Below are 17,191 nucleotides of genomic sequence, written 5' to 3'. Positions count from 1 at the left end.
CGTGATCAGGTTGTCTTACTGAGGTGGTTATGTCCCATCTTAACGGGAAAGTAGGGCAGGAGAGAGACCCAGGGTCTGCATCGTGAATGAGGACTTTCTCTCCTTTTTGCCATGCATCCTGGGTGCACGGGGTGGTACCGGGCTCATCACATCTCGGTGGATTGTCAAAATTACCATCCCCTTTGTCCCACTTAATGCCTTTCATCTTAAATTCTGTTTTATCTGATAATAGGGTTGCAATATTTGCTTACTTTTTGTTATCATTTGCCTAATTTTTTTAAAAGACTTTTTTTAGAGCAGTTTTGGGCTCACAGCAAACTTGAGAGGAAGGTCCAGAGAGTTCCCCACTGTCAACACCCCCACCCAGTGGTACATTTGTTGTTATTGATGAACCTGCCCTGGCACATCGCAATCACCCGGAGTCCAAAGTTCAGGGTTCACTCTTAGTGTTATATGTTCCGTCATGCGTTTGACAAATGTAAATGACATGTATCCACCATTATAGTGTCACGAGGGGTATTTTCACTGCCCTACAAATCTTCTGCACCCCACCTGTTCGTCCCTCCTCCCCGACTCCTGGCGGCCAGTGATCTTTTTACTGTCTCCATAGTTGTGCCTTTTCCAGAATGTCATGTGGTTGGAATCATACAGCCTGTAGCCTTTTCAGATTGGCTGCTTTCACTTAGAAATATGCATTCAAGTTTCCTGCATGTCTTTTCTTGACTTGATAGCTCATTTCTTTTTAGCTGTGAATACTATTCCATTGTCTGGATGGGCCACAGTTTCTTTATTTGTTCACCTACGGAAGGACATCTTGGTTGCTTCCAGGTTTTGTCAATTATGAATAAAGTTCCTAGAAACTTCCATGTGCTGCTTTTTGTGTGGACATAAGCTTTTGACTCCCAGGAGCATGATTGCTGGTTCCTATAGAGAGAGTATGTTTAGTTTTGTAAGAAACCGCCAAACTGTCTTCCAAACTGGCTGCACCATTCTGCATCCCACCAGCAGTGAATGAGAGTTCCTGTTCCTCCACATCCTCTCCAGCATTTGGTGTCGTCTGTATTCCAGATTTTGGCCATTCTGATAGGTGTATAGTGATATCTCATTGTTATTTTATTTTATTTTATTTTTTGGCCGAGCCACGCGGCTTGTGGGATCTTAGTTCCCCAACCAGGGATTGAACCTGTGCCCTCGGCAGTGAAAGCACCGAGTCCTAACCACTGGACCGTCAGGGAATTCCCGTGTTGTTTTAATTTGCATTTTCCTGATGACAGCTGATTTGGAGCATCTTTTCAAGTCCTTAACTGCCATCTGTATATCTTCTTTGGTGAGGCGTCTGTTCAGATCTTTTGTCCATTTTTTAATCAGGCTGTTCATTTTCTCATTGTTGAGTTTCAAGTGTTCTTTATATATTTTGAATAACAGTCCTTTATCTGATGAGTGTTTTGCAATTTTTTCTCCCAGTCTGTGGCTTGTCTTCTCGTTGTCGTAACTGTGTCTTTTGGAGCACAGAAGCCCAGCTTGTCAGTTCTTTCATGAATTGTGCCTTTGGTGTTGTATCTAAAAAGTCATTGCCAAACCCAAGGTCATCAAGAGTTTCTCCCATGTTATCTTCTAGGAGTTTTGCATTTTACATTTAGGTCTGTGATCCATCGTGAGTTAATTTTTGTGAAGGGTGTAAGGTCTGTGTCTAGATTCTTTTTTTTTTTTTTGCATGTGATGTCCAGTTGTTCTAGCACCATTTGTTGAAAAGACTATCTTTTCCCCATTGTATTGCCTTTGATTTTTTTATTAAAGATGAGTTGACTGTATTTATGTGGGTCTATTTCTGGGCTTTCTGTTCTGTTCCATTGATCTGTTTGTCTCTCTTGCACCAATACCACAGTGTCTTGGTTCCCGTAGCTTATAATAAGTCTTAAAGTCAGATACTGTCAGTCCTCCAAATTTCTTCTTCTCCTTCAGTAGTGTGTTGGTCTTTTCCCTCTCTGTATACTTCAGAACTGACTTGTTTATAGCCCCAAAATAACTTGCTGGGATTATTAGGATTGCACTGAATCTGTAGATCAAATTGGGAAGAACTGATATCTTGACATCATTGAGTCTTCCTATCCATGAACATGGAATATCTCTGCATTCACTTAGTTCTTCTTTGATTTCTTTTGTCAGAGTTTTGTAGCTTTTCTCATGTAGATCTTGTACACATATATGTCGTATTTATACCTGGTATAAATATAAATAAGTATTTCATCTTGGGGGTGCTAATGTAAATGGTACTGTGTTTTTAATTTCAAATTCCACTTGTTCATTGCTGGTATATAGAAAATGGTTGACTGTTGTACATGAATCTTATATCCTACAAACTTGCCGTTATCACTAGTTCCAGGAGTATTTTTTGGATAATTGTTTTGGGTTTTCTGCATTTTGATTTTCATGTCATCTGCAGATTGATAGTTTTATTTCTTCCTTTCCAGTCTGTGTGCTTCTATTTCCTCTTCTGGTCTTACGGCATTAGCTCTTACGGTGAAAAGGAGTGGTGAGAGGGGACATCCTTGCCTTGTACCTGCTTTTAGTGGGGAAGCTGCAAGTTTCTCACCGTTAAGTATACCATTAAGTATGATGTTCACTGTAGTTTTTTAGTAGGTAGTCTTTATCAACGTGAGGAAGTTCACTTTTATTCCTAGTTTACTAAGAGTTTTTATCATAATGTGCATTGGATTTTATAAAACGCTTTTTCTGCATCTAATGATAGGACCATGTGATTTTTCTTAAGTCTGTTGATGTGATGGACTCCATTAATTGATCTTCAAATGTTGAACCAAACTTAAGTACCTGGGCTAAATCCCGCTTGGTCCCGGCTGGCCTGTTTGCTGAAAGGGAAACTGTCTTCAACTAGCAAGTCCCCGATTCCTTGATCTGAAGCGAGTGTGGCAGACCAGAGGGCCCTGGCGTATGTAGGTGCCACCCACTGTGTTCCCAGGAAGGCGTAACTCTGAGCTCCCAGAGCTTGGCTTGGGCACTCGCTCTCTGGAGAGGTACTGGTTCCCTTCCCGAGACAGCTGGGTCAGCGCCTCGGGCCAGCACCTCCAGCACAGCAGCTGTCAGATCTGCAGGGAGGTGTGGCCACACCCCCTGCTCAAGGCGCCTGTAACTGGAGAATGGAGCAGTGATCTTAGGGCTGTGGCATTCGGAGGCCTACTCCCGATGGGAACCATGGAGAATTTCATGGAGAGGAAATGGGAGAACTTTGGAAAGGAACTGCTCATGCATCTCTGGGGTCCCTGGGCTGTCCCTATAACACGCTATTGTCTTCCAGCCCAGGACGTCAGCGGCTGCTGCATCTTGTGTTCTCAATTAATCTGGAAAAGTTCTGGCTGCCTGGGGGGAAGGGCACTGCTGGGGCACATCCATGTTTAACTTTGGGGGCAGCTGAGTTGGGACACTGGGGCTACTGGCACTCAGGCTGGTGAGGGTCCTGTTTCCTAATCTTAGAGCATCTCCCCAAGTGGACACTTGAGCCCTGGGCACTTCTGATACAAAGGGACCGTATAGCAGCCGCCATCTGGGTGGGCGGCAGTGTCTGTCTCTGAGCAGGAAGTGACTGCGGGCCTCCCAGAGCCCAGGGTGTTGGTGAAGATCCCCTGCCCCTGTGAGGGGCCACTTACCCTGGGCAGGCGCTGAGGCCAGGCCACTGTTGCGCGGATGCTGCTGTCTGCACCGCCCTGTCTGTTCCCCGCTTCTCATCTGCGTCGGGGTCTTACCTGCAAGGGGCAGGGTGAGGCCGAGGGGGAGCCCACACTGTGGGACGTCGGGACCACGCAGAGACGCCGCTATCTGGGAAGGACCAGCCTGGCGGGTACCCAAAGCCCTGGTCTTCGTGTGGGCACCTCTTATCTCTTCTCTTGTCATATTTTGTCCTCAGGGGGCTCTTTGAAAGGCACGGCTTGTCTTAGGAAGTTGGGGTCCAGCTTTTCTTCCCTCTGCTTTGTCCCAGGAAGTCCCGGGTCGGCCTGACCCTGCGCTCGGGGGCCAGACTCCAGGCGCCCACCGCACACTGACGCACGGACGCAGTCACGCTGTCACCTGCACACACAGTCGCGTGCACACTGGGGCTCATCCGCGCCTTGGTCAGGACACCCACACGCCAGCAGCCGCTCCCCAGGAGAGCGTCTCCCGGTGGACCTCATTTTGGAGGCAGACTGCGCCCAGATTATGGGGGGTCTTGAGAGAAAAGGCCTTGGGGGGAGCCCTTGGCCAGACCACGGCCCCCAAGTCCCCACTCTGCCTGGCAGTGTGGGCGTTCAGGGAAGCCACTGGTGAACCTGCCTCTCCCTGCAGTGGTTTTTTCCCCCTCCTGTGGCGGCCAGTGACCACGTCCCCTGTACAGAGGTAGGCCCTGCCGCCCCCAGCCCTGGACACCCCCGGTCCCAGCGATCATCAGTCCAGGCCACTAGTGGCCCCTACACGCCCGGGAAGCAGCACCGTCCACGCTGTACCCACGGCTCGGGCGGGTCCAGGCACTGTGGCTGTGTCCCAGCCTGGGCCCATGCTGCCGAGGGGGCTCTGTTTGGGGGGGGGGGTCGCTGACCACACGAGGAGGAGGAGGGACGAAAGCCACGGGGTAACTGAGAGGATGGGTGGAGCGGTGTGGGGCCGCGAGTGTGAACGGTCGGTGGCGGAGGAGGCCGGGGTCGTCCATCAGGCAGCCCCGTCCAGGTCGGGCGGTTGCGTGTGGCGCCTGGTGTGGACACTGGGCAGTGAGGAGCCCGTGAAGCACCCACCAGCTGGTAAAACCCCCAGCCACCTGGGAGGCTGGGGTGGAGTTTGCGGTACCAAGTGTGAGCAGACATGGAGACCACAGCTAAGAAGGGCCCCCCAAGAAACGCGGCCCCTTTTATGGTCTCTCTTCCTAGGAGTGTAATTCGTTTCCAGGACGTTCCTAGTGTAGACGCAGCTCAGGGCACCCCCTGTGTGCATCTCTCTCTTTTTTGTAACGTTTCGATGTCTTTAAGTTACAGCAGTGTCCGGGGTGGGTGAGGGTACCTTGACCAGTGTCTGGTGCGTTCCTCCTGTGGTTCCAGTGTGGGAACGGCAGCGGGCTCGAGCCCTCGGCACCCGGCGGTGGCTCCTTGTGCTAACGGGGGACGGGGTCCCCAGCGGGCTGTGCCCCTGCCCCTCCCGCCACGCTGATTTGGGAGGGTCTCTGCGCCCCACTTGGAAGCAGCGAGCCTGTGGGGGCGGGCGCGGCGGCTGGACGGGCAGGTGGCTGTCGTGTCCCCGCCGGGGCGGGCGGCAGGGCGGCCGGGCCTCGGTTTCCCTGGGCGTGTGCGGCCTCACTGCTGTCTTTCTCTCCACAGACAGCCAGGTCATGGAGGTGGGGCTCCAGCTGCTGCTCGGGGAGCCCCTGCCGCGGCAGGTGGCCCTGGTGCACGACCCCGACGTGGGGCCCGCCTACGAGTTCGGCGCGGACGTGGGTGGTGACGGCTGGGCGGCCCGGAGCCTCCTGCCCAGCACGTTCTTCCGCCGCTTCTCCCTGCTGGTGCGCGTGCGGCCGGCCTCGGCGCGCGCGGGCGTGCTCTTCGCGGTCACGGACGCGGTGCAGGCGGTGGTCTTGGTGGGCGTGAAGCTGGCGGCGGCGCGCGGGGCGTGGCAGCAGGTGCAGCTGCTCTACACCGAGCCCGGTGCCGCCCGCACACACACGGCCGCCAGCTTCACGCTGCCCGCGCTGGACGGTCGCTGGACGCGCCTGGCCCTCACCGTGGACGGCACGCACGCCGCGCTCTTCGTGGACTGCAAGGAGGTCCAACGCCAGCCCCTGGCGCGCTCCCCACGCGGCCTGCAGCTGGAGCCCGACGCCCGCCTCTTCGTGGCCCAGGCCGGCCGAGCAGACCCTGACAAGTTCCAGGTAACCGCGATGGCCGCCAGCGCCCGGGGCAGGGGGCGGGCTGGGGCTGGGGACGATGGTTGCTCCCACCTGCTGCGGCGGGGGCTCCGGGGACAGGAAAACCCCGGGGGGAGCAGGCCCTTGGTCCACCCAGCTCCCCCTGGGCTTTATTCCCCTGCTGCTCTGGGGCCGCCTTCTTCACTGGATACCTACCTCTGCCACCGTCAGGGGCCCCACCCCCCGTGTGCATATGTGTGTCTGCACGTGGGTGTGCTGCCCCCCCATCAGTGAGCAGGGGGCTTTGTCCAGGCCCAGCAGCAGACCACGCACAGTGAAAATTAAGAATTTCAAGATGGCAGTGGAGCGCTGAGTGTGGGCCTTTCTGGGGGCTGGCCGCACACCAGCTGGGCTGGGCCAGGGGGTTCATGCCACGCACCAGCATTCATTGTGCTGGTTATTATTTTTGCCAAATTGTGCAGTGGCCCCATGGCCGGTGAGCCCAGGGCAGGCCTCCACTTCAGAGCAGCGTGGGCAGAATTTCCCCTGCGGTGACCGGCATGTGGCGGTCTCCACCATGTCCCCAGGGAAGCCCCTTACCCCAGGCCTGGCCCTGGCACTTTTGTGGGGAGGTAGATCCCAGATCCTAGCGGGGTCTTTCTCCTGGGCCCTCGACCCTCACACTTCTTAGAGCCTTTAGCTGGAGCCCGCCTCCTGGAAACAGTGCGTGGGCACCCCCAGCAGGCACTGATCTACAAGTCCCTGAATTCTAACATTGCAGCCACTCTGCAGCTGGCACGCCCCGCCCAGCGGTCCAGACAGGGGTCCCTGTGTGTGCTAATGGGGGATGTGTCCCCAGGGGACAGAAAGTTAATTATTGCCCAGACAAAGGCTGCTTGGTTAAAGTTGTTCTAAGTCCTGGTGACTCGGTTCTGAAAGCTGACCTTTCACCTTTGGCAGGAACTTTCACCCGTGGGGTCTGGGAGCCAGCAGGACTTTGATACCAAACTGGGCCTCTTCCTGTTTTCATTTTGATACTCAAACTTGTTTAACTGGAGAGAAGTTGGAGAGAGCCGTTCTATCTAGGGAGGGTCTGTGTGGACTGGCGAGTTGTTCTGAGATTTCCCAGGCTTTTCTAGACGGAAATCTCCCCCATAAGGTCCATGTTTCTTTAACACTTTAAAACAAAAGTTGCTTGTGTGCTGGTGGGAACAGGGGTTGCCTGTCTCACGGTGCTAACAGAGGTCACCACCTTCCTGCATCGAGGACAGCCAGAGGGTCTCACCAGGCTGGGGTCATCTGTGCAAAACACACTTGCCAGTTAGATACATAGGCAAACAGTGTCTGGGTGTTTTAATTTGCATTTCTTAGTTGTGAGTGAAAACAAACTTTAATATTTCACGTGTTTACTGGCTATTTGTATTTCTTCCTGTGACTAGCCTGTTTATGTCCTTTGCATTTTTGCTTTAATGGCTTCAGTTGTTTCTTATTGGTTTATATGAACTCTTTATGTATGTAAGACACTGATCTTTGTTTTATACACTGCAGATTTTATTTCCCAGTTTTTCATTTGCCTTTTCACCTAGTCATTCTTTTCAACCATTGGGATATTTAAAGTGTTTCTGGGGTTAAATCTGGCCTGGAATAGACACCCAGAAAAATCTTTGAAGATTAGAGAGACAGAAGCAGAGGAGACTGTCCGGCTCTGTCTGGAGCCCTGCTTAGCAGGGTTAAGGTGCTGCCCCTCCCCCAGCTGTAACGTGCCACTTCCAGCTGAGTCCAGTGCGCTGTGGCTCCTCTGTCCCCTCGGACTCCGGTTCCGGGAATCTCTCTCTGGGAGTTTGATCAGACTCCAGCCAAGTGAGAGGTGAAGCGTGTTGCCTGGGGGGAGGAGTAGACAAGATGGGTTTAGGACAGGGTTTGTCAGCCTTTCTGAATTCAGACTCTTGGGAAGGAATCACACGCATGTGTGACTGCTAAGACTTGGTCCAGATGAGCACAGAGCTTGGGGTGCGGAATGAGCCAGGTGTCCCCACCGATGGTCTCCGGGGTGGCGTGCTCAGCCCCTCGCCGACCACCCAGCGCTCAGCCCGGCTCCCCTCCTGACGGTCTGTGCAGACCCTTTGCTGTTTTCTCCCGTCACAAAAATTATGAACGTCCTTGGTCTTTCATGTTCATTCTTATTCTTGAGCTTATTTGGTAATAAATATTTCTTGGGAAATCCCTAATTCCACCCAGTTGTTGCAACATTCTGCTTAAAATGTTACTTCCAACTCTTTTTCAGTGGTTATTGACCCCATTCTTTTTTTTTTTTTTTAACTATTTCAAATACTATGTAGTTGAATTTTCTTGACTTAATTTCTCTTTGTCGAAAGTGTTCCTGTTTTCTCATTCTTGTTGGCTTTTCTCTTTATGAAGCCACCTTCCTCTTTACCCAGGTTTCTGTTGAGGTTTAGTCATCTGTTTATTCAGACCTCCTGGGACCCTCGTCCGAAACCGGTACTGGGCCAGGGCAAGACTGTGCTTGGGAACAAGAGACGCGGCCCAGCTTCCCGGGCTGCGCTCCAGCTGTGTGCCTCATATTGAACATTCACTGCTCTTGTTCTATGATGAGGGCACTGGAGGCTGTGAATTTTCCTCAGCAGGCGGCTTTGTGGGCCACGTTATATAAGAAATAAGTGATTGGTCCACTGAAACCAAGAGGGTGCCCACCAGCCATGCTAGGTTTGGGCAGGCTTGGCCCCAAGGATGGAGCACAGTGGGCAGGGAAAGTGCCGGCATCCTCTGACACCCCTCAGTCCTCTCGCTGTGGCCCCCAAGTCCAGCCACACCAGACCTGCTGCTCCTGACTGAGGGGCAGCTCGGGGCACCAGAGGTCACTGTCACCAGCTTCTCCCAATACTCCTGTCAGTCATCTGAAGTGACCTGGACCCGTAGTGTAACTGGTCACGGTCCTGCAGCAGTCACGCAATTTCCTGACTTCGTGAAACGGAGAAATAGGGAGAGAGTTGCTTGTAATAGAATTTGATGCAGATAGTTGAGTTGGGGCTTGATACGGGAAGCTGGTCAGAAGCCACTCAGTTCAGGACATATGGGAAATGGGATGGTGGTGGTGTGGGCCAATCACAGAGACAGCCGGGGTAGGTGACAAGGGACCAGGCAACCTGGGGGGTCAGCCAGCAGAGGAGGGAGGGGCCGGGGGTGAGGAGGGGCAAAGCAGGCCCAGGAGGGCTGCGGCCCCCCCACCCCCTGTCCAGGCTTGTTCAGCCCCACTGCCCTGGGCCGGGACGCGGCCCTTCCAGATGGAGCAGACACCCCTGATACCCCTCAGTGTGGGAGGCCCCCTGGAGAACCCTGGGGCGCCCGGAGTTGGGGTCCCAGGGAGATAGACCTGGCACCAGTGACTAGGGATGCGCTTTCACAGCGTGGGGCTCTGGTCGTCTGCACACAACTCTAAGCCCAGTGGCCCTAGCGAGGCAGCAACAGGACAGATTTCAAACAGTCTGGATTTCATAACCTCTGCTTCCAAGTCCGTCCGGTGCGTGCCGCGGGTCTCGTGGCCTTTGTGCTACTGACGTCTTCCCAGCTGAGCGTGGCCTCGGGCGTGTCCTTCTCCTCTGCTCCTCATGCCTCCCGGCGTCCGGCAGCCTGTTGCTGAGCGGCTGGCCTGATGCCGGCTGGTGTGGGGACCCTCGCCTCAGGGGACAATGTTCGTGTGGGGACGGTCATGCCCAGATGCCCTCCACCTGCCGGGAGCCTCGTGCCCTCCCCGCATCGCTGTCACACACGAAGTGCCCCCAGCGCCGTTCAGAGTGTGGCTTTCTAGAAATTGAACATCTGGCCCCTCGTGCCGCCCCTGGCATGACTCTCTGTCACCTGGAGACCCCCTGTCCCTCCTCCAGCAGGGCTGGGTGGGCCAAGAATTTCCATCCCCCACACGCTGCTGCCACTGACCCGAGCCCAGTGGCCAACCCCCGTGCATGCACACACGTGTGCCCTCCCGCACACAGACCCTCCACATGCCTCTCCCGGCAGCTCGCTGCCCTCCCTGGTGGGTGGAGCATCTCAGGATTGCAGGGGGGAATAGACCAACCACTGCCCACGGCCGAATCCCCTCATCACGGCCGGGTGGACTGTCCCTCTTCAGACCAGAGCTCCAGCCCTGGGTGGTCTGCAGGCCGCCAGCCCCACAGCCTCTCCTCTACCCGCAACCAGCTTTCTGCCCGTAGGATCCACGTACCACACGGGGCCCAGGGACCCCAATGCCTGCACAGTCCCGCGGTCAGTCAGGCCATCCTGTGTCCCGCCGGTGATCTCCAGCCCTGGACACAGCCTCAGCTCCCCAGCGGCCGCCATGAGAAGGGGCCAGCTCGACTCCGACCGTGGGCCTTGCGGGGCTGCTGCAGGCTGGTTCAAGGCTCCGAAGAAGACGGCGGCTTTCTGCTCTGCGGGGGGCAGTGACGGGGGACCCAGGGGAGGCAAGGATGGAGCTGGACGTGAAGGGCAGAAGCAGCTGGACTCAGCTTTGGACATAGGTGTCTGCGCTGGTTCAGCTGAAACCATGGACTAACCTCAGACTGAGGGAGACGGCGCTCCACACGCCTGGTCACTTCCGGGAAGACGCTGCCACCTCCCTCCCGCCAGCCAGGGGACAGGCTCCGGGACGGCAGTGCTGACCGTGACCCCGCCCCCCAGCCCTGTGGTCTGTCAGCTTCCCCTGGAGGCCCAGACGTCACCAGGCCGGTGCTGGTCCTCTCCAGGCCGTCCTGCAGAACCTTCTGGAACCGCTGGTCATCCTGAGTGTGAGAAGCGTGCAGCCTCCTGCCATGGTGTGAGGGTCGGAGCTGCAGTGGGGGCTCACCAGGCAGGATGGGCCTTGGCCATGAAGCCACGGGTGCTTCTGCCTTAGAGCTTCTGAAATGAGCTGTGGTCAGGTGGGGAAAACAGTGAAGATGGCCCGTGTTCCCACCAATGGACGCTGTTCTCGCCACCTTCGGAGATCGACCAGCGACAGAACGCCATTGTCGGCGACTTGGTGCCCCCGTCGGCTGGTGAGGCCGCGGCAGTTTTGGGAACCCCGAGCAGGGCCCACCGCCCCTGAGGCCAGCTCCCGTGCTCACTTGAGAAAGGGGGGGGGGTCACATGTGCACTGCAGAGCTGAAACCCCCCGCCTGCATCTCCTCCCCACCCGTGTCCTTGGCCCCTTCCTCCCCTCGCAGGCCTGGCTGGGAGTTGTGTTGGGGACATGAGGACCTCATGTAACTGGGGGCTGTGGGGTTCTCCCTCAGCCCCCCACCTGGGCCAGCTGACCTCATTCGCCTCCCAGGATCAGGTGTGTGTGCCTGAACATGCACACACACCTGTGCACATACACACCCATGTGTGCACATGCACGTGGATGCAGGTGCACACTCACACAACGATGCGCGTACCTGCATGACACACTTATACACTCATGAATACACGTGCACATCCACGTGCACGTGACACACGTGATGTGTACACACGAACACACACACAGGGAGGTGGGGTGTCCCACTCCATAGGCCTCACTGTCAGTGGGAGTGGAGGTGCAAGGGGGAGTATGGAGCGGGGCAGAACTGGCCCCCGGAGGTGCTGATCCTTGGGAGGGAGTCCGTGGGGCTTCCTGGAGGAGGTGGCCTGAGCTGGGCCCGGAGAGAGGAGTGGAGCCCTCAGGCGAGGGCTCATGGGGACACGCGGGGGTGTTTGTCGGCTTGTGGTCACGTGTGGAGCAGGATGGCCGTGAGACAGAGGATCAGTGATAAAGGGAGTGTGAAGGGCACTTAGGGGATAAACAGTAACCTGACCGGGTCGGCACACGGCCCGAGGACATCCCATCAGCCGCCTATTTTTACACAGCCCACGACTAGAAAGGCTTTTGCATGTTAAAGTGGTTGCAAAAACCAAAAGAAGAAGAATATTTTGTGAGGTGTGAATGCTTCAGTGTCCTGTACGGTCTGGTGGGAGCAGCTGCGTCCAGCGTCCACCAACCGTCTGTGGTCAGCTTCCCGACACAGCTGCAGAGCAGCGTCAACAAAGACCTGGAAATATGCACCGTCTGGCCCTTGACTGAGAAAGGTTGCCAGCTCCTGACCTAAACTGGTCTGCATTAAGAGCTGTGAAAATGTGCATCTTAGACTCGATGAAATGTGGTCTCTATTCAGGAGAAGATGCGCTGATAAATCCCGTGGATTAACATGAAAACAAAAGAAATACCAGGAAAGCATGTGTGAATACTCATAACTCCCAGGCAGGGAAGCCTTCTAGAAAGGACACCAAAGGCCTGGGGTCCAGCGGCCTCACGCACGTGGCTCCGAGATCTCGGCCGCGATTCAGAACCTGTGGTTGTGTCACCCTCTGGGGAACAGGAGACCTCATGGCAAAGGCCCCGGTGCAGCCAGGCTGAGGTGCTCGGCCATCGTGCCGTCCCAGCTGGTGGTGGCCCTGCCCTAGCGTTGGGCTTTCTGTAGGAGCGGGGGTCCCGCATCTTCTCCGTGCCTGCTGCCCTGACCTCCCCCCGGCCGGTGCCGTCTACCTCGTGCCCCGAGGGGACACCACCTCCAAGGATACTGGATACTGCTGACCTGTTCTCTGCACTGGGACCCGAGATGTGTTTGTGCTGTGTCCTGGCACCTAGTGTGGGGCTGGGACCACGGAGGGAGCGGGGAGCCCGCGAGAGGGTGATGAGCGTTCATGGTGAAGAGGGAGGGAGGGAGGGAGTGATGCCACCTTCTGTAGTGTCCCCTGCTGTGGTGTCATCCGCTGTGGTGTCACCCCTGGAATCGGCCTCAGACGTGCCGGGCTCCGAGCTGGCTGCAGCTTGAGTCGGGGTCTCCCTGCGCCCTGGGCCTCCTGCCTTGGGATCCCTGGTGACCTTCCCCTCTGTGTTCAGGGCCTGATCTCAGATCTGAGGCTGCGTGAGGACCCCCAGGTGAGCCCCCTGCATTGCCTGGATGAGGACGAGGAGGACGATGACGACCGGGTGAGTGGCCGCTGCCCGGGCTCAGGCAGGGGGCTCCCTCCCCTCCCCCACATTGTGGGACGAGGGACTCAAGGCCGGGAGTGGGGTGGCCTTGCCTGGAAACCCAAAGTAATGGGACCAGGAAGGTCTCTTTTGAAAGATGCCACTTTGGGTCGATGTTACCTGGGATTACGTTTCTATCTACCTGTAACCTGAGAAAGAACCTCCCTTGCCTAGAACTTTCCACATAGGAACACAGAACCTAAAGGTTAAAAATCACCCCTAGAATAGCCAGTTGGCGATAGAGTCACTGGTAGTCGCCAGAGCAAAAAATGTGTGTGTGTGTGCGTGTGCAGTAGTGTGTGTGTGCGTGTGCACACTGTCCCGTGGGACCTAAGGCAGAAGGCACACCAGCTCTGGTGTGTGGACAGACGGGCAGGAGACCTGTGTCCCCAGGGCAAACCCAGGTCTCAGCCGTGTGCAGGGAGCAGGGCAGGCGAGAGGGGGCACGACCTTCACGCTGAGTCCGAGCCCGAGGGTCCCTGGGCGGGGCCTCCCCTCTCAGCCATGGGAGAGGATGACCCCTCGAGAGGAAGGAATGCGTTCGTGTGGGTCTGTGTGTCCGGCCAGTCGCTGAGCTCGTTTCCCGCGGGCATTTCTTTCTAAGTGGTCTGATGGACACGTGCCCTGTCGAGGACCACCCTGAGCCCCCCACCTAGCCCGCCCTCTCCCCCCACCCCGAGGTCCCGGGGGGCTGGGGGGCTTCGGTCACCGGCTTGTTTCCTGTCAACCCTGCAGGCGTCAGGAGACCTGGGCAGCGGGCTGGCGGAGACCTGGGAGCATATCGGGGAGGAGTTGGTGAGTGCTGGGGCCCTCAGGGTGGGGTGTCGGGGACACGTGTGCACACGCATGTGCGAATTCTAAGGGCTCCCTGGGTCGCCAAGACCAATTCCCGCCGGAGACGGGGGACCGGGACTCTGGCTGAGTGGGCGGCGCGCCTTCCGGCTGAGCCTCCTCTGGGGGGGGGAGTGTTCTCTCGAAGCCGGTGTCTGGTCCAGACCTCGTGCGATTGTCTGAGTGACCTTGGCATCTGTTTGCGTCTCCCGTCAGCTTGTGGGGCCGTAAGGGACTAAGGGGCCAAGCTTGCTCCGTAGCCCACACGGCCCAAAGCCACACACAGGGCTGGGGGTGTCTCGGGAGTGACAGGGACATCGCCGTCTCCTGTTTGGACGAATCGCGTTGACCCCCCACCCCATCCCCAGCACTGCCTCCACCTAGGGCTTGGGCGTTGAGGGGCCGTGATGGGGCAGAGTGCTGAGCTGCCCTGGGGTGGACGGTTGGCGGCCCCCCGCACGCCAGGGACACCGGGGCTCCCTGCGCTGGCCAGAGCAGCTCTCTGGGAGCCGCGCTGGCTCTGGCGCCCGGCCGCCCCCTGGAGGGTGTCAGAGGGTGGTGCCCACGACGGCCCTGCCGGGGGTCATGTGGCCCGTCCACCCCTCAGCCATCTCCACCCAGGGGCCCTGGGCACAAACTGCGGAGACGGCGGTGTCCCCGCTGTACCGGTGCCAAGGCGTGACGTGCTGCAGCCACGGGGCCTCTCTTAACAGACTGGAGGCGGGGGGCAGTCAGAGATGGAAAGAGTCACCCGGCCTGCAGTGCGCTAACTAGGAGGCCGTCCCTGCCAGCTCCTGCTTCAGAAAATCTGGCCGAGGCCGCAGTGAGGGAGGGAGGAGGGGCCGTGCGGAAGCCTCTGTGCGGGGCCCAGCCTGGTCCAGGGCACCCTCGGCCCCTCGGCGCCCCCTGCACGCTCTCCGTGCCTCCGCCCTCCCCCGCCCACAAGGTCTGGGGTGTCAGCGGCTGACCAGCTCCGGGTCCCTGGGGACCTTCCCCACATTGGAGGGTTGTGGCTGTAGCGGGGAGGCCTGGTGTCCAGCGCCGGGTGCCGCTTGCCCACCGGGCGGTGGGGGAGCCCTTGGACGGGCCTCACAGGCATGCCGTCCCGGGCACCTGGACCAGCACCGTCTCCCGAGCACTGTAGCCAGCGAGCTCATGCCAAGTGTGGACGGCTGGTCACGGGAAGCGTCTTCACTGTGCCTCTGCCCACGTCCTCGCAGCTCCGTGTGCCTCTGGGGACAGGGAAGTGGGCTTATAGAGCAGGGCCACCTCGTCCCCTCGAGTGGGGTGGTGGGTGGAATCGCCGGGCCATGGGTGCCGGGTCATGACCCTCGCCAAGGACACGTGGCGGCCACCCCTCCCCTCGTGCAGAGAAAGCAGAGGCTCCCCCGCTGTGCGGGCGTCCACCATGGTGATGGCTACGTGCCCGTCACCGTCCAGACCACGGGCAGGACCTGGGGCTCCCTGAGTCTCTGAGGGGCCGTCCTGGGCCCTGCAGGGGGAGGGGGAGGCCCGGCGCTCAGCCATCCCTCCAGGTGTGGGGGGTTGGGGGACTTACCGACTTGCAGGGCGAGGAGACCCCCATCCCCTGAGCTGTTCAGAAGAAAATGGCTCTGGAAGGGCCTAGAGCTCCTTCCTGTCTGTGACGGAGTCTCTGGTGGCTCCTTCTTAACTTCCCTGAAGGCCGTAAACATCTCATTTTACAACCAAACGCATATAAACCTGACAGCTTTGCCAGCGCTCATGGGCCCCACGCCTCGCTGAATAACAGAGCTGCTTCCCACTCTCACCCCAGGGCGCACCCCTGGGACCCCGGCTCCCCGAGGCTCCTCCAGTCACTTCTCCACCCTTGGCTGGAGTGGGCAACCAGGAAGATTTCAGAACTGAGGAGATTGAGGAGGAGACCACGGTGTCTTCGTTAGGAGGTAAAGCTTTGCTGGGATGGTGTGTTTGTCAGTGGCGTGTGCGTGTGCATGCAGTGTGTGCGCCCAGCGCGTGTCTGTGTCTGTGTGGCAGAGGAGGGGCTCCCGTCCCTCACACGCGCGCCCCGAGGGGGAAGGCCCATGCCTGCCCCCCCCCTCGCTGCCCCGGCTGCGGGTCCTCCGCGGCTCCTTGGACGTGGTCTCTCCTGTTTTGTTTCTCACTTTCTGCTGCTCCTGAGGGATTTGTGGGACCGTCCCAAGGGTGCTGCTACTTCCCAGCCTGGGGACAGCGGGGTCACCAGGAGGATGTGAGAGCTGGTTTTCAGGGAAGAGGTGCAAAGGTGCCTCTGCTCAGGCCCTCTGCGAAGTAGGGCAGCATTTGGGGGCTCAGGGACTCCCCCCACGCCCAGCCCAGAGGGTGCACAGGCTCGGACGCCCGGGCCACGCTGGGAAGCGGACCGTGTCTTCGTGCACAGCTGCCCATCGCCGCGTGCAGGTGCCCACAAAGGTTGCTGCTTGCCGCAGGGCCCACGTCTCCCTTCAGTTGCTATTCCTGTATCTTCTTTAATAAAGATATGTTCCAGTCTTATGCCCGTTTTTTAACGGGCCGTTTGTTTTCCTGGTATCGACTTCTGAGAGTTTTTATCTTCTGTACACGACTCCTTCGTCAGATATCCTCTCAGTCTGCGGCTTATCTTTGCATTTTGTTAACGGTGACTTAGAAGAGCACAGGGTTTTAACTTGGATGAAATGAGGTTATCGGTTTGTTCCTTATGGGTCTCAGTGTTGGTGTCGCGTCTGAGAAGCCGGCCCAGTCTCGGGTTTTCACTCGGGCCTGTGATCCCCAGGACGTGGGTCTCGTATGTGCTTCCGGCACGTTTGTTGGAAGGAGTGTGCTTCGCCTCTGCGTTGCCCTGGGCCTCGGCTGAGAACAGCTGTGCGTATGTGCCAGTCTGTCTGGACTCTGCTCCATTCCGGACCCCGTCTCACCGTCTTCACGGCTCTTCCACACGGTCCTGATGGCTTGACTTCACGATAAGCCTGGGCTCGGGTGGTGTGCGGCCTCCAGCTTTGCTCTTCCTTTACGAAGCCGCTTTGGTGTTCTGTGTGCTTCGCCGTCTCGTGTGAATTTTCGATCCGTATGTCAGTTTCTCCGAGGAAGGCTGCCGGGGTTTTGACGCTGCAGGTCAGCGTGGGGACCGGCCTGGGCGTCCAGCTCATGTTGAGTCTTCCGACCCCGGACTCAGGATCTGTCTCCTGTGGCTTATTTAGGCCTTTGCTTTCTCTGAGTGTCATTTTTGCAGTTTTAAATGTTTCTGAGGCAGGAATTTTAATTTTGCCTTAAATCATGCTAATGCGGGAAGAGGCCTGGGAGGTGTCCTCCCAGGCCAGCGTGGGGCAGGATGGGGTGCCCTCTGGTGGCTGACTTGTGACTTGGCGGGTCTGCGGGGGTGGGATGGGGCTGGTTGAGGCGACAGTGCCCCCAGCAGGCGCCGGCCGGCTCGCGTACTGAGC

At 57.5% G+C, this 17,191-nt stretch overlaps 1 protein-coding gene across 7 annotated transcripts in view; it reads left to right on the top strand.

Annotated features, from left to right (window-relative positions):
- The window catches only part of COL18A1 (collagen type XVIII alpha 1 chain), a 95,657-nt gene that overhangs the window by 52,525 nt on the left and 25,941 nt on the right, over window positions 1-17,191 (top strand). For all 7 annotated transcript variants that reach the window (XM_082392530.1, XM_082392529.1, XM_082392528.1 and 4 more), the window contains 4 exons: window positions 5,355-5,902; window positions 12,792-12,881; window positions 13,659-13,718; window positions 15,550-15,679. In XM_082392530.1, coding sequence (XP_082248656.1) covers window positions 5,355-5,902; window positions 12,792-12,881; window positions 13,659-13,718; window positions 15,550-15,679 — 828 coding nt within the window. The remainder of the gene's footprint in view (window positions 1-5,354; window positions 5,903-12,791; window positions 12,882-13,658; window positions 13,719-15,549; window positions 15,680-17,191) is intronic.

The sequence above is a fragment of the Balaenoptera borealis genome (genome assembly GCF_965194805.1).
Source record: "Balaenoptera borealis genome assembly, chromosome: 5".
NCBI classification, from domain to species: domain Eukaryota; kingdom Metazoa; phylum Chordata; class Mammalia; order Artiodactyla; family Balaenopteridae; genus Balaenoptera; species Balaenoptera borealis.
Note: the sequence above shows the minus strand (reverse complement) of the source record. Positions and strands in the feature narration are given on the sequence as shown.